At 64.5% G+C, this 20,902-nt stretch overlaps 1 protein-coding gene and 1 long non-coding RNA gene across 4 annotated transcripts in view; one reads left to right on the top strand and one right to left on the bottom strand.

Moving 5' to 3' along the window:
- The first annotated feature begins 299 nt into the window (after nt 1-299).
- The window catches only part of RARRES1 (retinoic acid receptor responder 1), a 38,888-nt gene continuing 18,285 nt past the window's right edge, over nt 300-20,902 (top strand). Inside the window, exons 1-4 of one of the 2 annotated variants that reach the window (XM_041734371.1) lie at nt 300-623; nt 10,967-11,029; nt 11,669-11,852; nt 13,128-13,264. In XM_041734371.1, coding sequence (XP_041590305.1) covers nt 354-623; nt 10,967-11,029; nt 11,669-11,852; nt 13,128-13,264 — 654 coding nt within the window. In that variant the 5' untranslated portion in view covers nt 300-353. Of the gene's footprint in view, nt 624-8,162; nt 8,289-10,966; nt 11,030-11,668; nt 11,853-13,127; nt 13,265-20,902 lie in introns of those variants that run through there. The other variant, XM_041734372.1, reaches the window with a different exon arrangement.
- Nucleotides 1,793-7,999, bottom strand: LOC121478907. 2 transcript variants are annotated; one of them, XR_005984611.1, is made up of 4 exons: nt 6,695-7,999; nt 6,460-6,536; nt 5,087-5,240; nt 1,793-4,541 (listed from the first exon to the last, which is right to left on the bottom strand). It is a non-coding gene; the product is annotated as an uncharacterized LOC121478907 (long non-coding RNA). The 2 variants fall into 2 exon arrangements; XR_005984610.1 differs by having other exon boundaries at nt 6,460-7,999.

The following is a 20,902-nucleotide window of genomic DNA, read 5'->3' as shown; positions in this document are numbered from 1 at the left end:
CCCACATCCCCACATCCCCACAGCATCCCCACATCCCCACACCATCCCCACATCCCCACATCCTGTTCGAGTCGTCTTCACCTGTGAGTGCCCAGTGCAGAGCTGGGCAGGATTCAGGGGGCGGGTCCCGGGCCAGCGGGAGGGCGGAGGGACCCGGGGGCGGAGGGGCGGGGCGGCGGGGGGGCCCGGGTACCGGGGTAGGGCAGGGAGGGGCGGGGGGGGGGGGGGGGGGGACCGGGGGCGGCGGGCAGGGGCGGGCTGGGGCGGGGAGGGGCGGGCCCGCCGCCGCCTTATTTCCGCGAGCGCCCGCGCAGGCGGCGGGGAGGGAGCCGGGTCCGTGGAGCGCCGCGTCCATGCCGCCCGCCGCGTCCACGCCGCCCGCGCCCCGCCCCGGGGTCCCGCGGCCCGCCGCCCTGCTGCTGGCGCTGGCGCTGAGTCTGGCGGTGCCCGGGCTGCGGGCGGCGGGGCCGGGGCCGGGGCCGGGGTCGCCCGGGGTCCCCGGGACCCCCCCGCCCGGGCTGCTGCAGCAGGCGGCGCGCGCGGCCCTGCACTTCCTCAACTTCCGCGCGGGCTCGCCCAGTGGACTGCGGGTGCTGGCGGCCGTGCTGCGGGGCCGCGCCGCGGTGAGTGCGGGCGGGGGGCTGGGCGCGGGGGGCTGGGGCGCGGGGGCCTCGGGGTGCCGGGGGAGCTGGGGCGCGGGGCCTCGGGGTGCCGGGGGGAGCTGGGGCGCGGGGGGCCTCGGGGTGCCGGGGGGAGCTGGGGCGCGGGGGCCTCGGGGTGCCGGGGGGGGCTGGGGCGCGGGGGGCTGGGGCGCGGGGGGCTGGGGCGCGGGGGCCTCGGGGTGCCGGGGGGAGCTGGGGCGCGGGGCCTCGGGGTGCCGGGGGGAGCTGGGGCGCGGGGGGAGCTGGGGCGCGGGGGCCTCGGGGTGCCTGGGGGAGCTGGGGCGCGGGGGGACTGGGGCGCGGGGGGACTGGGGCGCGGGGGGCCTCGGGGTGCCTGGGGGAGCTGGGGCGCGGGGGGACTGGGGCGCGGGGGGACTGGGGCGCGGGGGGAGCTGGGGCGCGGGGGCCTCGGGGTGCCGGGGGGAGCTGGGGCGCGGGGCCTCGGGGCGCGGGGGGGGCTGGGGCGCGGGGGGGGGCGGGGGCCTCGGGGCGCGGGGGGGGCTGGGGCGCGGGGGCCTCGGGGTGCCGGGGGGAGCTGGGGCGCGGGGGGCCTCGGGGTGCCGGGGGGAGCTGGGGCGCGGGGGCCTCGGGGTGCCGGGGGGGGCTGGGGCGCGGGGGGCTGGGGCGCGGGGGGCTGGGGCGCGGGGGCCTCGGGGTGCCGGGGGGAGCTGGGGCGCGGGGCCTCGGGGTGCCGGGGGGAGCTGGGGCGCGGGGGGAGCTGGGGCGCGGGGGCCTCGGGGTGCCTGGGGGAGCTGGGGCGCGGGGGGACTGGGGCGCGGGGGGACTGGGGCGCGGGGGGCCTCGGGGTGCCTGGGGGAGCTGGGGCGCGGGGGGACTGGGGCGCGGGGGGACTGGGGCGCGGGGGGAGCTGGGGCGCGGGGGCCTCGGGGTGCCGGGGGGAGCTGGGGCGCGGGGCCTCGGGGCGCGGGGGGGGCTGGGGCGCGGGGGGGGCGGGGGCCTCGGGGCGCGGGGGGGGCTGGGGCGCGGGGGCCTCGGGGTGCCGGGGGGAGCTGGTGCGCGGGGGGCCTCGGGGTGCCGGGGGGAGCTGGTGCGCGGGGAGCTGGGGCGCGGGGGCCTCGGGGCGCGGGGGGGGCTGGGGCGCGGGGGGGGCTGGTGCGCGGGGGGCCTCGGGGTGCCGGGGGGAGCTGGTGCGCGGGGGCCTCGGGGCGCGGGGGGGGGCTGGGGCGCGGGGAGCTGGGGCGCGGGGGGGGCTGGGGCGCGGCGCCTCGGGGCGCAGGGGGGGGCCCTCGGACCCCGGACCTCGGCGGCCGCGGACCCAGGGGGCGGGAAGGCGGCGGGCTGCGGGCGGGCCCTGGGGGCCTCGGGTGTGCGCCTGCAGCCGCGCCGATCCCCCGCCCGGTCCCCACCGGGTCCCCGCCCGCCGCCCCCCAAAGCCGCGACGCTCTCGCCCGGAGGCCGCAGAGAGCCCACAGAGCCCGCAGACTCGGCCCCGGAGAGCCTAGAAGCGAGTGTAGACCGTAGGCTCCTGCCAGGTGGCGCCGGGAGCGGGTCAGGGTCGCACGCGGGGTCGGAGGCCTCTGGAAGCGCAGCCCGTGGCCCTCAGAGGTTCTCCCCGGTACCCGAGGTGGTCGCATTTACTGAGCGATGAAATCAAAATTTTCCTAAAAAAGCCAACCGCCCCGCCCCCTGTTTTAACGATCCTTGTCCGGGGGGGGGGGCGGCGTCGGCTTCACTAGTTGCGCGGGAGGAGCGGGGCGAGCGGGGCGGGGAGGGGCGGGGAGGGGCGGGGAGGGGCCGCCGCGGAGCGCAGAGCCGGCGCTTTGCTCCCCGCTGCCCGGAGCGAGCCCCCGCGGGAGGCCGGCTCTCAACTTCCAGGGACTCTTCTTCCCTCCAAGACCACAGAAAACCCCCCAGCACTTTGCTTTTCGATGCGTTCAGTCATCTCCTTGGGAGGAAGCGCAATAGTTGGCGTCTTCCACCAAATAAGCTCCCAGAACCCACGTGAGTTAAGTAGAAATTCCCCCCCCCTTCCAGGGCCGAGCGCGCTCCTCCAGGTGTCAGACTACAGCCTTCCTGAACTTTAAGGGCATCCTTCTTCTGAGCAAAAAAGGGGGGGCAGCAAATCCACAAATTAGAGGCCCCGATGCCTGGGGAGGGGCGAATAGGCAGGGCAAGCAGGGCGTTGACTCCGGGAAGGGTCACCCTCCCCGTGTCGGTCGGTTTACCTGTTTCTGAAAGGGGGTACGGATACCTCCAACCTCCAACCGAGGAGCCAGGAGAGAGCTGGTGACTTTCAGGGCCTCAACTCTCTGGGGAGTAAAGTGGTTTCAGGGTTTCCCAGGAATTCAGAGAGTTTTTCCCCAGGCCCATGCCATCCTCAAACATCCCCCTGGACGGGGCCCACTTTCACGGGTGACCAAGGCAGGCCGGGACAGGGGTGTCTTGTGGCCGTGACCCGTCAGGGTCCTCGGGGTGGCACAGGCCCCACAGGGGCAGCTGGAGTAACAGGGGGGGTCGTAGGAGCTCAGCCTGCACCCCTGCTCTGGCTCCGTGAGCCCCGGGCCCTGGGAAGGAAGGCCCCGTCTTCTCTGCCTGTTTCCTCATTTGGAACAGAGACGACCCGCCTGCCCCTGCCCCGGCGCCTCGCGTCTTTAGGAGTCTAGGAGACGGGGAGGGAGCGGTCGGGAAATCGCGACGTGAGTTGCTGCTCCGCTGAGGGCGATCCTGGGCATCTGCTCCATGCGACCGTGGCCCTGGTCCTCCTTGGGTGGGTCGGCGGAAGCCCCATTGAGATTCGTCTCGCGTCGAGGCATGTGGGCTGGGGCACCTGGGCCAGGGGCACAGACGCCGCCCTGCGGAGCCTTAGGCCCAGTGGCTGCAGGAGTGTCCGCTCCGACAAGCACAGGCCCGGTTGTGACGGTTGTGAGAGGTGGAAGGTGGCACCTCCCAGGGGGAGGGCTCGGCTGTACCCAGGGTCCCGTGCCACGTGCCACAACTCCGGGGTGAGCGGTGCCTGGGACAGTGGCAGGTGCGGTGGCAGGTGCGGCTGCAGGGAGCCCCCCCCACACCCCCATCCTCACCCCCCAGGGACCCCCCCCTGCAGTCCAGGCCAGGCGGAGTGAGTGGCCCAAGGAAGCCCATTCCGCAGCTTGCGGGGGCCTTGTGGGGAGCTGCGCGGTGTGGACGTGAGTGGGAGTGGGCTGCTCAGGAGACGCTCTGGGGTCCGCGATTATGAGCGCGGCTCCGGCCTGGGCTGCAGCCCCAGGACTCCGGCCCCAGGACCCGGGTGGAGCCGCAGGGCTTCCTGACCTGATCCACGCGGGTCCTTGGTCCCGCAGGACCGTCTCACCTCGGGAATGCTGTCGCCCTCTCGCGGTGAAGTCCAGCGGCGCCGCGGTAGGAAGTGGGGCCGACTTTCCAGAAGAAATCCAAGCTCTGGGTGGCTCGCTAGGTGCAGGGAGAGCTCGCGGTGCCCCGGCCCCTGGTGCCACCCCTTCTCCGGCTCCCCCACAAGCAGGGGTGGCCCGTGGCACGGGGTCGTGGCCCGCCCGGCAGGCTGGCACCCACGGCCCTGGGTCGCCCACCAGCCCCTCCCCCCTTGGCAGCTGCTGTCCCCGCCCCTGCAGCCCACGCCAGGCCAGGCCTCCGCGGGGTTCCCCGGCCGGGAGGAGGCCGCCCAGAGGCTTGGTCACCCACGGGATCGCCCCCGCGCTTCCTGGCTCGTGTGTTCGGGACACGGAGGTTTGGCCCACACCCCGAGTGCTTATGCTGCTGTCCTGTGAGCATAGTGGGGTGGACGGACAAGGCCATTTCGTCGTCACCCCCGGCAGCTCCTCCAGCGGGGATCATCTGTGATTTCGGGGAGCACTTGGAGTCCGGAGCGCGATCGGCTGCTTCTGTTCCCACTCTTCAGAGCGCCTGTGACGGTTGTGGGCAATTAGGTGGGCGGGGTAGTGGGCACGAGCGAGTCTGCGAGCAAAACCCGGGCTTCTGGCCTCAGGCCTGCGCCGGGGCCCTCGCTCTGGGCTGTGGGCAGCCGCCCTCGCGCGTGGCTGGGCCGCGGGCACTCAGGACAGCGCTTTACTACGGGAACCTTCCCTGTGGCTTCCCAATCCTTAGTTCGCTGGAGGAAGCCTCCTCACTGCTGTTACCGCGTCACAAAACAGGGGTGACTTGCAGGATGAACCTGGTGTTTCTGGGGCCTTCCCCGGGCCTTGGGGAGGAAGCATAACGTCCCCACGGCACGGGCACAGATACACGCCCTCCCACCCTCACAGGCCTTGCTCCTGCTGAGAAGGCACAGGTGCACCGGGGTCCTCTCCCTCCCCCCTGCCCCCCACAGGTTCCCCCCCCTGCCCCCGGGGGTCCCCTCCCCCTTCCCCCCACAGGTGCACGGGGTCCCCACCCACCCTCCCCCACAGGTGCAACCAAGGCCCCCTCCCGCCCTCCCCCACAGCACCCACCTGGTCTGCAGGCTCTGGCTGCAGGTCTGGCGTGGGTTGGGAAAGGGCCACCTGGCCCCGATGGCAAAGTCAGGCCTCAGCCGTCCTGGCGCCTGGCCCGTCACCCACGCAGCTGCGCCCAGATGAGCTGGGAAGTAGGACTGCTTCTGAGCACCTGGTGATAAGCGTGTGGCCAAGGAGGCCTCCTGTGTGATCACAGCTCACTGGTGGTGGGTGCCCTGCGGCCGGGTGCCCCCCTTGGCAGCGCGCCTGCCAGTTGCTCGTGCCACTCCCCAGGGGATCCCCCCCCTGGCATAGGGCCCCGGAAGCAGCAGAACCAACACTGGGTCAGCGACATCCAGGGCTGGCAGGGCCGTGGGCATCCGGCCTCCCGCGGAGGTAGAGGGGAGCCCGGGGTCACACCGTGGCCCTTTCCTCTCGGGTGGGGACCCCTAGCCGCATGGGCTTCCCCACGCTCTGTGCCCTGCTGTCCCCCTGCAGGGTCTCCTGGGACCCCATGGCCCGGCCCGTCTGGTGGTCACCACCCTTCGTCCCATGGACAATCTGCTCCTGCGCGGAGCCCAAGGAGGCTCGGCCGCTGCATCCCGGGTCCTCCCGCCCCTGGCCCGGCCCCACCGGACCGCCCTAAGGGGCTGCTCTCCCACCTTCGTGGGCGGCCGCTGGCCTGGCCCATGGGGAAACCCCATGGCCTGTTCCCAGCCGCACCCTGCCGTGGACGCCTGCCGCGTGGAGCCGCCCCCCAGCTCCCCCTGCTGCCTCCACACCCTCTTCCCCCCCCACCCCCGCTTCCCCCACCCCACTACCCCCCTGCTCCCCTAGCTCCAGCTGCCCCTGGCTCCCCACCCTGGCTCTACCCGGCTCCCCTGGATTCCCCCTCCCGCTCTTGCCCTCCCCTGCTCCCTCCTAAGTGCCCCCCACCCTCTGGGCCCCACTCCCCCCATCCCACTCCCCCCACCTCTCCCTGGCTGCCCCTCCCCCCTGCTCCCCCCACTCCCGGCTGCCCCCCCAGGTCCCCCTGGCTCCCCCCTTGTGGGACTCTCTCCCCGCCTGTGGGATTCCCCCTCCCCTGCCCCTCGCAGCTCCCCCCTTTCCCTGCCCCCCCACCCGCTGCTCCCCGCCAAGGCCACGGGGGCCAAGGCCACGGGGCGGTGCTGTCCCAGCCTAGGAGAGGCCGAGCCCCGCCTGCATTTCCCCAGAGGCGGTTTCCTCTCCCGAGCTCCAGGTCGTGGGCACCGCCTGCCTCCGGGGTGCGGGGCTTCCTGGGGACCCTTCCCCGCCCATGTCAGAGCAGCATCAGGGCTGTTAGGCCCCGGGCCAGACCCACAAGTCCCTCGGTCCGTCCCTCCCCTCCCGTCTGCCGCTCCTGGGCCCACCTGCAGGAGTCACGCAGCCCGGGTCCGTGTCCCGGAGGGCGGCCTCACACCTCACAGCGGGCGGCTCTGACTTCTTCCTTAAAGTGTATTTTTATTCTTTATAAAGCCTTTATTTACTCATTTATTTTAGAAAGTGTGCATGAGTGGGGGGGCCGGGGGCAGGGGGCGGGGGCTCCCTCCTCAAGCCCAGCCCCCACCACCAACCCTGATGCGGCTGCGACCCCGCGACCCTGACCCGAGCTGGAAGCGGCCCCGCGGCCCCCGGTGCAGCGTCTTTCCGTCTTTCCGTGGCAGAGCAGCTCCGGTGACGGTGCCGGGGCAGGGGTGGACGCCCCAGGAGTCTGCGTGCGCTGCCGCCTGCAGGTGTGGCCGGTGCCCCGGGGTCCCGGCTGCTCCCCCGTGCTGGCCGGGCCCTGATCTGGGTGCCGGGGACCCTGTGGCCCCCACGTGTCCAGTCCCGCTCCGCCGCTGAGCCCGGGCAGGCCGCGCCTCGAGGGCCACGTCCTCGGCTCCCACTCAGCCGCCGGCCGCTCCCGCCCCTGCTCCTGCTGGCTCAGCCCTGGGCGCAGGCTCCGGCGCCGTCCCCGGGCCCAGCGGGATCCGGACCGCGGGCCCAAGCCGGGCGAGCCGGGGGCTCTGGGGGCGGCCGGCAGGCCCCAGTGCGCTGCAGCCGCGGGGCCCAGCGGGAGCTCAGTCTGCACCGGGCCTCTCCCGCCCGCCCCGACGTCCTGGCCCCCGCCACCGGCCTGCTGCCGCCCCGCCTGGGTCTCCGCCCCTCTCTGGGTCCCTCAGGAATAAATAAAATCTTAAAAAAGAGCAGAGGCTGAGGTGCCGCCGCAGCCCGCCGCAGCCGGCAGCCCCGGGATCTCCAGCCGACCCGTCACCCCGTGGGCCCGGGCCGGGGACCTTGGAGCAGCCGCCCCAGGCAGCTGGTCGGGGCCTGGCGGTGTCCCTGCCGGGCCGTGGGAGCCCCGGGGAGAAGCGCCCCCCACGCGCACAGCGAGCGGCTTCCTCCCCACCGCGTCTCCCGTGGGGGTTGCTGTGGCACCCGAGGGGTTAGGCCGTCACCTGCAGTTCTCGACGCTCCTTCCCTGGGGAGGCCGGCCCTGCTGCCGCTGTGCCCAGAGTCAGAGTGAGCACTTCCAGGAAAGAGCTTTAGCACTTAGAGCCCCAGCAGCGAGCTGTGCCCAGGGATTCTCGGATTCACGTGGCCGTGGCCGTGGCCGTGGGGCTGTGGCAACCCCAGGGCGGCGCAGAGGGACGACGGTTTGGCTCCCGCGGGAGCAGAACTTGCAGATTCCCGACCACATGGGGCTTGTTTGCCAGGCTCGTCAGGCCTGACCCCACTAACTGGGGAAATGGAGGCCTGAGTTTAGGACTGGGAGTGAGGACGGCCGTGCTGAGTCCCTTTAGACTGAACATTTTTACTTTTTTTTTAAAAAAAGATTTTATTCACTTATTCATAGAGATGCAGAGAGAGGCAGAGGCAGAGACACAGGCAGAGGGAGGAGCAGGCTCCACGCAGGGAGCCCGACGTGGGACTCGATCCGGGGCTCCAGGACCACACCCGGGGCTGCAGGTGGCGCTAAACTGCTGCACCCCCCGGGCTGCCCTAGACTGAACATTTTTAAAGGGTTTTCTTCTTTTTTTTATTTTTTTAAAGATTCTTAGTTTATCCATGAGAGAGGCAGACACAGGCAGAGGGAGGAGCAGGCTCCATGCAGGGAGCGCCGCGCGGAACTCGAACCCAGGACCCCGGTCCGCCCTGGGCCCAGGGCAGCCGTCAACCGCTGCGCCCCCGGTGGCCCGTCCGTGCGCTCCCGGTCCGGGTACGGCGCTGAGCGGGGACCAGCCTCGTTCCGGCCGTTTGTCTGTCTTCGGTCCGAGGCTCCTTCTGCGATTTCTGCTTTCCCCGGCGCCCGCCGACCGGGCACCCGCTCCCGAGGCCCGGGAGGTTCCTCCGCTGCTGGGGCCCCCCGGGCGTGGCTGGTTCGGGGCGGGGGGTTCTTGGAAAACGTCGTGTGAGCCCTGGGGTCAGGCTGGGCCGGGGTGGGGGGCGCCTCGACCAGACGAGCAGCCCCCAGGCCCGAGGCCCGTTCGACCTGCCCCCCCACCCCCCCGCCCCGGGACACCGCCGGGGACACCGCCGGCCTCCAGCCCGCTCCCAGCGTCCTCCCGGGTCCTCCCGGGCCGGGCTGCGGGGGGCCCGGTGCCCCCGAGAGCTCCCCCTGCTGTTGCCCGAGCAGGCTGCGGGGTCCCGGGTGCGTGCGCTGTGGGGCGCTGGGGAGCCGGAGGCCGCAGGGCTGAGGGCCGGGGGGGGGGGGGGGGGGGGGGGGGGGGGGGGGGGGGCCGGGGGGGGGGGCCGGGGAGCCCGACCTCCTGCGGCCCCTGCAGCCCCGGACCCCCCCCAGCTCCAGGCCCTCGCGGGCCTCCCCCACCCCACCCCCGCCCCTAGCTCCCGCGCCCCCGCCGCCCCCGCCGCCCCTGCCGACCCGCCGCGCTCACCGCCGGGGCCCGGGGGGGAGGCGGCGTCCGGATCCCCGAGGCGCACCCGGAGGGCACAAGGCCCCGTGTTACTTGGGCCAAAACGAGCGGCTCTTGCGGGAGGCGGCGCGAGGCCCGTGGGGGGCGGGACGGTGGCGGCGGCGCTCGGCCTCGGGGCCGCCAACGAACTGACGGACTGGCCGCAGCCGCCGGTGTCCGAGGGCCTCACGGCCTGCGCGGGCTGCAGGGACCGGCCCGGACGCTCTAGGCCCCGCTGCACCCCGGCGCCTTCCTCCCGGACCGTCCTCGTGGGGGCAGGAGACGCGGCTGCGTGGGGACCAGGACCCGATCCCGGGCGCCGCCGCCAGCCCTGGGCCGAGGACGTCCCCGCGGAGCCCGGCGCCCTCAGCCTACCTCGGGCGTGGCTGCCGCCCTCCTCGCCCCGGCCCTCCCCGCTCCGCCCGACGGCCCCCCCCAGGGCCCCCCAGGGCCTCCCCCTCACGGCCTCCCCCCCACGGCCCCCCCCAGGGCCTCCCCCTCACGGCCCCTCCCTCACGGCCCCCCTCACGGCCTCCCCCTCACGGCCTCCCCCCCACGGCCCCTCCCCCTCACGGCCCCCGTCACGGCCCCCCCCTCACGGCCTCCCCCCCACGGCCCCTCCCCCTCACGGCCCCCCCCTCACGGCCCCCCCCCTCACGGCCCCTCCCCCTCACGGCCTCCCCCCCCACAGCCCCCCCCACACGGCCTCCCCCTCACGGCCCCCCATCACGGCCTCCCCCTCACGGGCCCCGTCACGGCCCCTCCCCCTCACGGCCCCCGTCACGGCCTCCCCCTCACGGCCCCCCCCCTCACGGCCTCCCCCTCACGGCCTCCCCCCCACGGCCCCCCCCTCCACGGCCTCCCCCTCGCGGCCTCCCCCTCACGGCCTCCCCCTCACGGCCTCCTCCTCACGGCCTCCCCCCCACGGCCCCCATCACGGCCCCCCCTCACGGCCCCCCCCTCACGGCCTCCCCCCCACGGCCCCCCCCTCACGGCCTCCCCCCCACGGCCCCTCCCCCTCACGGCCTCCCCCCCACGGCCCCCCCCTCACGGCCTCCCCCTCACGGCCCCCCCCCTCACGGCCTCCCCCTCACGGCCTCCCCCTCACGGCCTCCCCCCCACGGCCCCCCCTCACGGCCTCCCCCTCACGGCCCCCCCCTCACGGCCCCCCCCCTCACGGCCTCCCCCTCACGGCCTCCCCCCCACGACCCCCCCTCACGGCCCCCCCCCCACGGCCTCCCCCTCGCGGCCTCCCCCTCACGGCCTCCCCCTCACGGCCTCCTCCTCACGGCCTCCCCCCCACGGCCCCCATCACGGCCCCCCCCTCACGGCCCCCCCCCTCACGGCCTCCCCCCCACGGCCCCCCCCTCACGGCCTCCCCCCCACGGCCCCCCCCCCAGGGCCTCCCCATCACGGCCCCCCCCTCACGGCCCCCCCCTCACGGCCCCCCCTCACGGCCCCCCCCTCACGGCCTCCCCCCCACGGCCCCCCCCCCTCACGGCCTCCCCCCCACGGCCCCCCCCCCCAGGGCCTCCCCATCACGGCCCCCCCTCACGGCCTCCCCACCACGGCCCTTCCCCCCAGGGCCTCCCCCACCTGAGGCCGCGGTCTGCTCCCCGCACACCGTGGCGCCCCTTCCCCGTGAGCACGCCCCCCCCAGGCAGGGGCGCCCCCGCCGCCCACCGCTTCCCTTCCTGGGCCCTTCCTGAGGGGTGTCTCGCTGGGGAGCGGGAGGTTCGGGGCGGACCAGGCCCTGCCAGCTCTTCTCCTGGTGAACGGTCACGGATTCTGGGGCGGCCGCCTGCGCCCGGGAGGGGGGGGGAGCCTGGGGTCCCGGGATCGAGTCCCGCGCGGCGCCCGCTCCCCTCTGCCCCGCCCCTGCCCGTCTGTGCATCCGGGGAATGAGGAGGATCCTCGACAGGATCACCTGGGCCTGCGGCGCCACTGTCGGGGGGCTGCCGCTGAGGCCGCGTCTCTGTGGCAGGTTGACGCGCGGAGGACCTGCCGGGTGGACCTGGAGTTCACGGCCGAGCGCTACGGCCCCGAGGTGAGCGCCCGGGTACGGGGCATCGGGTGGAGGGCGCGGGCCGGGCCTGGAAGTGTGGAGCTGCCCCCCCCCCCAGCAGCCCCCGACGCGCACAGACGCCCTGGAGCCGCCCCGTTCTGCGATGTCCCCGCCCTCCCCTCGGATCCCCTCGGATCCAGGTCCTGCTGATCCCGCCCTGATCTCGAAGGTTCCTGGGAGGCGTGGAGTCAGCGTGGAGCCAGGGCCGAGGCCTCGGGCCGACGTGAGCGCAGGGCCCGGCCCGCGGGGTGGGGTGAGATGTGGCTCGTGTTCAGGGGAGCAGCCTCCTCCGAGTCCAGGCCTGACGTCAGCGTCGCGTCACGTTGGCGCCCGGCGTGCAGTGAGCGCCCTCCCGCCTCCAGGCCGGAACCACGTGGTCTGCACTGCACGTCACAACTCGTGTTCCCAGCGGGCCCGCGCCATCAAGCGGCGGCGTCAGCCAGCAGGACTGTACGTGGCTGCCGGGGGTGAAGGACTGTTGTCCTCCCGGCTTTGGCCGCAGAAGTCCCCTCGCACAGCCAGGCCCCTGCGCGTGCTGCGCCCACGTGTCCCTCCTGCCCCACGCAGGCGGGGACATGCTGGCCTGGGGCGCCCTGGTCAATGCCACCGTCTTTATTGCAGGTGGCCGACGGACGTTTGGGGAGATGCTCTGCTCGAGTGGTTTTCAGGCATCAGAAGCCCAGGCCGGCCGTTAACGTGACTTGCACCCGGTTCATGGAGACGAGCAGGAGGCGGCGGGAGGATTTCCTGCTCTACAAGCGCGCCAAGCGGCTCCGAGCCCCGCTGGGGGCGACCAGCATACCCGGTACGGTCCGGCGCCCCTGTTGAGGGGCCATCGCCGCGTCTCACCCCCTCACCTGCTCCTGCAGGACGCGGAAGGGCCTTGGGGGAGCTGCAGCCCAGCACAGCTGACCCCACTGGGTCAGGAGCTAATGGGCGGTGGCGCCTCTCAGAGGAGTGAGGCCCAGCTCCCCGCCCCCCACCGGCCTCCACCCAGATGCAGCCCTTACTGGCAGATCCGATTTGCAAAACCGCAGGAGTTGAGCCTGCATCCGCGGCCTACCCCGCCCCCCCACTTCCCCCTCCGCCTCGCTAGGCCTCGACTCCAAGGGCCCTGTGGGTTCTCCGCTTTCCCAGACTGGAGTTCCAGGGGCCTGCAGGACTCTGCCGAGTGCGGCCCCTTGCCTGGACGATTCTCCTAACGGTTCTGACAGCTCAGCTAAGTCCTGTCCCTAGGGATTATGAGGGACGGTTCAGAGCCTTAGTTGCAGTAGAATTTGCTCATATTTAGGAATGTCCGAAACAAGTGGGCTAATGACTGAGGCTTAAAATATACGATCACTTCAGGATTTTTTCCGCATTAACATTAGCTGGAGAAATGAACTTTGATATATTCTCCTTAAAACACAAAGTTTACAGATTGTACAGGACCTTTCCTTTGAATATTTGCTACAAGATCACTACATTTGGGACATTTCCAATAGTGCAGGTGGATCGTGTTATGTTCAGTCCATAAGCCCTATGCGCCCCCAAGGGTCATTCTCTAACAATTGAACTTAGTGTGGCACGAAGGTCCAAAAGCTTTTTAAATAAAGGGCATCTTTCTATTTTTAAAAAGATTTTATTTATTTCTCCATGAGAGACACAGAGAGAGGCGGAGAAACAGGATCCCTGCGGGGACCCCCATACGGGACTTGATCCTGAGGGTCACGCCCTGGGCTGGAGGCAGACGCTCCACCACTGAGACACCCAGGCGTCCCTTTTCAATCTAATTTTAAAATGCTTCTCAACTAACAAGATTTTAGATCAACTTTGAGTATCGTCGCAGCTCTGACTTTGCATTAATATGACACGACAAATAGCCCTTAATTTTGTTAGGGTAGCCTTGCTCAGCAGGACAGGGTGAAGCACATAAATCTCCATGTGAAGTGGACACAGATCAGAGCAGATGACACGTCTGGCGCCAGAGACGACTGAGTGGCTGGCCTGTGCTCCTGCGTCCTTACTGAGACCCACGACACTGTCCCCGAGATGCCATAATGATAACGTGAGAATGTGTTGGTTCTTCCCCCCTCCCCAGACAGTCACGGATGGATCGATCCCTCCCTGAGACCCATCTGGGATTTGGCTCTTCTCGGCAGCTCTTACGTGATGTGGGAGAGGACGACGCAGACGTTACAGTACTACATGGCGCAGCTCAGCAGTGTGAACCAATGGGTGAGCGAAACCCTGAGAACCAGTCCCCGTCCCAAGAGCTACAACCAGCGCAGTGTCCTGAGACTGAATTAATGTGCATTTCTGGTTTTCTGGCAACAGTTTTACTTGCTTTTGACTCAGAGAATCTCCCCAGGCCTGCAATCGCCCAGGTCTAGTTCTAGAGGCGGTGGATGTAGCAGCGAACAGAAAACAGGGCGTCGCTGCCCCCCCCCCCCCCCCCAGTTAACTCTGCTGAGAGAAGATCAGGACGGTGGGCGGGGAAACAGTTCATATGGAGCAAATGGTGGTGGTAGGAAGCGCTCTGGAAACCCCCGGGGGGAGGGGGATGCAGGGGTTGGTGGGATCACGGCTGCCCTTGTCTCCAGTAAGGCCCCTCGGCCTTGAGCGGGGTGGCCGTGGAGCAGAGAGCAGGGGCCCGGGGACCTGAGGGCAGCAAGTGGCCGGCGGGCGGGGCATGGCAGAGGGGCTTGTGCGACTGCCCCAGGGTCCGAGGGTGCCAGAAGGTGCGATCACAGGGGCCCAGGTCTCCTCCCTTTTGCTCTTTAGAGGGTTTTCGCACGGAGCGTGGGCATCTGACTTCGGCCCGTCGTCTGGCTGCTGCACTGCGAATGGCCCTGGGGACACGAGCGACGCCCTGCCACGACCTAGGCAAGGCGGGGGACTGGACTGGGTGGCAGCGGCTCATCCGCTGGTGCGCGGGTGCTGAGTGTTCAGAGGGCACAGGTTCGCCCGTGGGTACTGAGTGTTCAGAGGGCACAGGGTCACCCGCCGGGACTGAGTGTTCAGAGGGCACAGGGTCGCCCGCCGGGTACTGAGCGTTCAGAGGGCACAGGTGCGCCCGCGGGTACTGAGTGTTCAGAGGGCACAGGTTCGCCCGCCGGTGCTGAGTGTTCAGAGGGCACAGGTTCGCCCGCCGGTGCTGAGTGTTCAGAGGGCACAGGTGCGCCCGCGGGTACTGAGTGTTCAGAGGGCACAGGTGCACCCACGGGTACTGAGTGTTCAGAGGGCACAGGTTCGCCCGCCGGTGCTGAGTGTTCAGAGGGCACAGGTTCGCCCGCCGGGACTGAGAGTTCAGGGGGCACAGGTGCACCCGCAGGTGCTGAGTGTTCAGAGGGCACAGGGTCGCCTGCCGGGACTGAGTGTTCAGAGGGCACAGGTTCGCCCGCCGGTGCTGTGTTCAGAGGGCACAGGGTCGCCCACCGGTGCTGAGTGTTCAGAGGGCACAGGTTCGCCCGCCGGTGCTGAGTGTTCAGAGGGCACAGGTTCGCCCGCCAGTGCTGAGTGTTCAGAGGGCACAGGTTCGCCCGCCGGTGCTGAGTGTTCAGAGGGCACAGGTTCGCCCATGGGTACTGAGTGTTCAGAGGGCACAGGTGCGCCCGCCGGGGCTGAGTGTTCAGAGGGCACAGGGTCGCCCGCAGGTGCTGAGTGTTCAGAGGGCACAGGGTCGCCCGCCGGGTACTGAGTGTTCAGAGGGCACAGGGTCGCCCGCAGGTGCTGAGTGTTCAGAGGGCACAGGGTCGCCCGCCGGGTACTGAGTGTTCAGAGGGCACAGGGTCGCCCGCAGGTGCTGAGTGTTCAGAGGGCACAGGGTCGCCCACCGGTGCTGAGTGTTCAGAGGGCACAGGGTCGCCCACCGGTGCTGAGTGTTCAGAGGGCACAGGGTCGCCCGCCGGGTACTGAGTGTTCAGAGGGCACAGGGTCGCCCGCAGGTGCTGAGTGTTCAGAGGGCACAGGGTCGCCCGCCGGGTACTGAGTGTTCAGAGGGCACAGGGTCGCCCGCAGGTGCTGAGTGTTCAGAGGGCACAGGGTCGCCCACCGGTGCTGAGTGTTCAGAGGGCACAGGGTCGCCCACCGGTGCTGAGTGTTCAGAGGGCACAGGGTCGCCCGCCGGGTACTGAGTGTTCAGAGGGCACAGGGTCGCCCGCCAGGGCTGAGCGTTCAGAGGGCACAGGGTCGCCCGCCGGTGCTGAGTGTTCAGAGGGCACAGGTGCGCCCGCCGGGACTGAGTGTTCAGAGGGCACAGGTGCGCCCGCCAGGACTGAGTGTTCAGAGGGCACAGGGTCGCCCGCCGGGGCTGAGCGTTCAGAGGGCACAGGGTCGCCCGTCGGGGCTGAGCGTTCAGAGGGCACAGGGTCGCCCACCGCCCGGTACACACTTCCCACGACGCATTTCCCTTCTTTGAGCCCCGTCGACCGCCCCGCTCCGCTAGTGGCAGGCGCTCGCCGCCGCGAGTGTCCCCGTGGGCGCACAGGCCAGCGCTCCCCGCCACGGGCCTCGGCCACCGCGCCGCGCCGCTCCCGTGACTGCGTGTCCCTCGGGCTCGCCGTGCATCGCCCCGGCTGCTCTCTGACCGCGTCCCCGCGCTGGGAACCGTCGGCTCTGCGGGCGGCCTGGGGCACTCAGCGGCCGCGGTGCCTCCCGTGGCGGCGGTCGGCGGGGTCCCCTTGGTCCACAGCGGAGTGTCCTCCGCTCCCGCCCGAGCCTCGCCCCCGGGCGCCCGTCACCAGCGATGGCCCCACGTTGCGTTCCCGTCGTGGCTGATCGCAAGGTTGGTTCACCGCAGGCCCCGGGCCGTGTGCCCTTCCCGCCGGGTGTCCCATGTCCTCTGCGTTAGGAGCCGGCGGCGGGACCAGGGCATCGCGGTGCGACCATCCTGGGTGTTTCTGCGGGACCCGCTGCTGCTTCCCACGGCCGCGCAGTGGACGCTCCCGGGCAGCCTGCGTGGACTCCCCCAGCCCCTTCCTTGCCGGCGCGGTCCGGGCTCCGAGCTGCCAGGTGCTGTCCCCTTGGGGTTTGGATTCGCGTCTCCCTGATGATGAGCGCCCGGAGCGGCTGTTCCTGGGTCTGGTGACGTCTGTCGCCTCTGAAGACGGGCCTCCTCGGGTCCTCCGCCCCGCTGTAGTGGGACCGTTGGTTTTTGGGGGGCAGGAGGGCTGTTGAGGTGAACGAGGCCTTCATGTGTTTTGGAGATAACCAACCCCCTACCTGAGAGGACGTCTCAGATCTCCTTCGGTCCGTAGGCTTCTGTCCTGTTGAGGTTCTCCTCGCCCTGTTAGACGTTTTCTGCTGCTGCAGTCCCAGGAGTTGGTTTCTGCCTTTGATTCCCTCGCCTCAGGAGTCGTTTTTTTTTTTTTTTTTTTTTTTTTTGCTGGTATGTTGGTTTTAATTGACAAAAGAAAAAACTACAACGCCAATGGCTTGGACTGACAGTAGCTTTGGGCGGGGTACGAGGGGCTGGTAGGAAAAGAGAAAGAAAGGCTCCCAGGTGACCCCCCTCTGACCCGGTTACCTGGTCCCAGTTGTACAGTCTCTACAGGAGGGCAGAGCTATCCCAATAGAACCGGGCGACGGCAGTTAGAAACCAACTCAGACTGCTCCGTGGTCAGTCTGGTGCCCCTGTGCCCCGGCCCGTGCCAGGCGCTGCCCCACGCCTCCAGCCCGTCCAGCCAGAGGTGTGCGTGAGTTCCCAATCACCTGGGTCTACCGCTGGAAATCAGAGACGGAATCACTTCATGACACTACAGATCTGAAAAAATAAAAATCTCAGCTAGAAAGGATGTCCGATTTGGAGACAGCGGGAGGGAAGAGGAGTGGTGGGGGGTCGGGGGTCCACAACTACGTAGTTGTGGTCCACAACTACGCTGCTAAAGGCAGTGTCCGAAACATGCTGCCTGCGGGGTTTTCTATTTATTTATTTATTTATTATTTATTTATTTATTTATTTATTTATTTATTATAGTCACACAGAGAGAGAGAGAGAGAGAGGCAGAGACACAGGCAGAGAGAGGAGCAGGCTCCATGCACCGGGAGCCCGATGTGAGACTTGATCCCGGGTCTCCAGGATCGCGCCCTGGGCCAAAGGCAGGCGCCAAACCACTGCGCCACGCAGGGATCCCCCCTGTGGGGTTTTCTTAGGAGTTCTACGGTTTCGGGTCTTGCATCTATGTTGAGTCTCTGCGCGTGGGGTAAGACAGAGGTCCGCTCGCTCTCCTGTGTGCATCTGCCCGTTTGTGGAAGACACTGCCTCTTGCGCATTGCACGTTCTGGACTCCTCTGCCGTGGGTCAGCTGACCGCGTGGGCAGGCGTGGGACTGTTCCTGGGCTCTCCAGTCTGTTCCATTGAGCCGCATGTCTTCCTGGGCCGGGACCAGCCCACTTCGATGACTGCGGCTTGGGCTGTGGCTTCCTCTGCAATGTGCTATTTCCACTTCTGTTTTTCTCTGTCAAGATTGCTCTGGTTCTTTGAGGCCTCTTGCGGTTCCACCAAGCTTAGGATGATTTATTCTAGTCCTGTGAGTAACGCTATTGGTATTTTTATAGAGATTACAGTAAATCTGTGGGTTGCTTTGGGCAAAAAGAACATTTAACGACGCTCTTCCAGTTCACAAGCACGGGGCGCCTTTCCATCGGTCTGGGTTGTCTTCGCTGCCTTTCAGCAGTGTCTTGTCAGTGTCAGTCCAGGTCTTTCACCTCCTTGGTTAAATATATTCCGAGGGTTTTTATTCTTTTTGGTACAAGTGTCAGTGAAATTGTTTTCTTGATTTCTCTTTCTGCTACTTCATTTTAAGTGTAGACAAATGCAACAGATTTCCATATGTTAGTTTTGTATCCTGGAGGTTTACTGAACTCATTTATTCTAATCATCTTTTTGGTGGAGTCTTTAGGGTTTTCTATATATATAGTATTATGTCATCTGGAAATAATGAAAGTTTCGCCTTTTCCTTACCAATTTGGATGATTTTATTCTTGTCTGATTTGCTGTGGCCGAAGTCACAGAGGTTGGTGCCTGTGTTCTCCTCCAGGATTTTGATGGATTCCTGTCTCACAGTTAGATCTTTCATCCATTTTGAGTTTATCTTTGTGTGCGGTGTCAGAGGATGGTCCATTCTTTCATCCTGCACGTGACTGTCCAATTTTCCCAACACCGTTTATTAAAGAGACTCTCCTTTTTCCAGTGAATAGTCTTTCCTGCTTTGTTGAAATTTTTTTTTTTTTTGCTTTGTTGAATATTAGTTGACCACAGAGTTGGGGGCCCATTTCTGGGTTCTCTACTCTGTTCCATTGATCTATGTGTCTGTTTTTGTGCCAGTACCACACTGTTTTGATGATCACAGCTTTTAGTACAGCTTGAAATATGGAATTACAATGCCTCCAGCTTCGGTTTTCTTTTCCCACTTTACTTTGGTTATTCTGGGTCTTTTCTGGTTCCACACAAATTTTAGGACTCTTTGTTCCAGCTCCATGAAAAATGTCGGTGGTATTTTGATAGGGATTGCACTGAGTGTGTAGATTTCTCTAGGAAGCATAGACATTTTAACAGTATTTGTTCTTCCAATCCATGAGCATGGAATGTTTTTCCATCTCTTTGTGTCTTCCTCAATTTCTTTCAGAAGTGTTCTGCAGTTTTCAGAGGACAGATCTTATACCTCTTTGATTAGGTTTCTTCCTAGGTACCGTACGGATTTTGGTGCAATTGTAAATGGGATCGATTCCTGATTTCTCTTTCTTCAGTCTCATTGTTAGTGTATAGAAATGCAGCAGATTTCTGGGCATTGACTTTATATCCTTCCACATTGCTGAATTCCTGTATGAGTTCTGGCAATTTTTGGCTAGAGCCTCTTGGGTTTTCCACATGAAGTATCCTGTCATCTGTGAAGAGTGAGAGTGCTGCAAGCAGGGCTCCCAGGACTATGTTAAATAGAAGTGGTGAGAGTGGACATCCTTGTCTTTCTCTTGATCTTACAGAAAATCTTTCAGTTTTTCACCATTGAGTGTGATGGTAGCTGTGGGCTTTTCTGGGGCGTGTTTCCTATAAACCCACTTTATTGAGAGTTTTTATCGTGAATAGATATATTTCGTCAGATGCTTTTTCTACAATCTACAGAGATGATCATGTGGTTTTTATCCTTTCCCTTGTTGAGATGATGCATAATGATTGATTTGCAAATGTTGAACCACTACTACATTCTTTGAATAAATCCCACTTGTGTTGAATGATCCTTTTAATGTATAGTTGGTATCAGTTTGCTAATATTTTGTTAAGTATTTTTGCATGTATATTCACTAGAAATACCACTAGAAATATTGACCTGTGGTTTTCTTTTCTTTCTTCTTTTTTTTTGTAGTGACTTTATCTGGTTTGGGTATCAGGGTAATGCTGGCCTGATTCTGACTTTTGTTGGGAGTTTTTATTACTACAGATTCAATTTTCTTACTAGTAATTGATCTATTCAAATTTTTTATTTCTTCCTGGTTCAATTTTATAGGATTGCATGTTTCTAAAAATTTATCCATTTTTTCTAAATCTATCCATTTATCCATGTTTTTCTAATCCATGTATCTATTAGACACATTTTTCTGTGTCTAATATTTGGCACATACTTTTTCTTAATATTTTCTTCTAATCCTTTGTATTTTTGTGGTGTCAGTAGTTTTTCTGCTTCATTTCTGATTTTGAGTCCTCTTTTTTTAAATTGATGGCTCTATCTAAAGAGTTCTAAATTTTGTTTATCTTTTCAAAGAACCAGCCCTTGGTTTCACTAATCTTTTTTATTGTTTCTTCAGTCTATATTTAATTTCTTTCTGCTCTAATTCTTACTATTTCTTTCTTCTATTAGCTTTGGTTTTGTTTGTTCTTTTTCTAGCTGCTGTAGGGGTAAGTTTGTTGTATGTGATTTTTCTTATTTTTTATCATTGTTTTTTGAAATTATTTTCCATATGAATTTCCTTTTTTCCATTGCTGGTTTTGATGTCTGTATTTTATTGCCAGTAGTAAATTGACTCACAGAACTTAACAAAACTTTTTAAAGAATGTGTGACATTCCCTTGTACAGTCATTTTGTTAGTTCCTTAATGTCATTTAATAACATTAAACAAACCTCTTAACCCCCACAACAAATCATTTCTTTTAGGAAAAGGTATTGAAGAGATACTAACTGAATTGATCTCAGATGTTTGTTCACACAAGTATTCTTTCTTTGTAGTTAGCTTACTCTGAAAGCTCTTTGTATTTTTTAAATCATAATTTCAGCATAGTGAACAGTGTTATGAGTTTCAGGTGTAAAATGTAGTGATTCAACAATTCTCTATATTACTTGGTGCTCATCATGATAAGTGCACTCTTTTTAAAACAAATATTTTATTTTTTATTTGAGAGAGAGTGTGTGAGGGGGGAGAGAGACAAGCGGACTTCAGGCTGAGCACAGAGCCTGACGTGGGGCTTGATCTCATGACCCTGGGATCATGACCTAAGCTGAAACCAACAATCCCAGTTTTCCCGATAGCATTTGTTGAAGAAACGCCCTTTTACCAATTGTATATTTTTGCCACCTTTGTAAAAAGTTAATTGACCATATGGGTTTATTCCTGGGCTGTCTAATCTGTTCCAATGACCTATGTGTCTGTTTCTGGGCTGGCGCCATACTGTTCTGATTATTACAGCTTTGTAGTGTATCTTGAAGTCTGGGAGTGTGATAGCTTCAGTTATGTTATTTTCTAGATAGCTTTAGCCATCCAGGGTCTTTTTTTTCCATACAAAGTTTAGGGTTGTCTGTTCTAGTTCTGTGAAAAATGCTGTTAACACTTTGATAAGGACTACATTAAGTGTGTAGATCACTTTGGGTGGGGTCAGCATTTTAA

This window comes from Vulpes lagopus, chromosome 19, assembly GCF_018345385.1.
Source record: "Vulpes lagopus strain Blue_001 chromosome 19, ASM1834538v1, whole genome shotgun sequence".
Taxonomy (NCBI): Eukaryota; Metazoa; Chordata; class Mammalia; order Carnivora; family Canidae; genus Vulpes; species Vulpes lagopus.
This window is presented reverse-complemented; position numbering and strand designations above follow the sequence as displayed.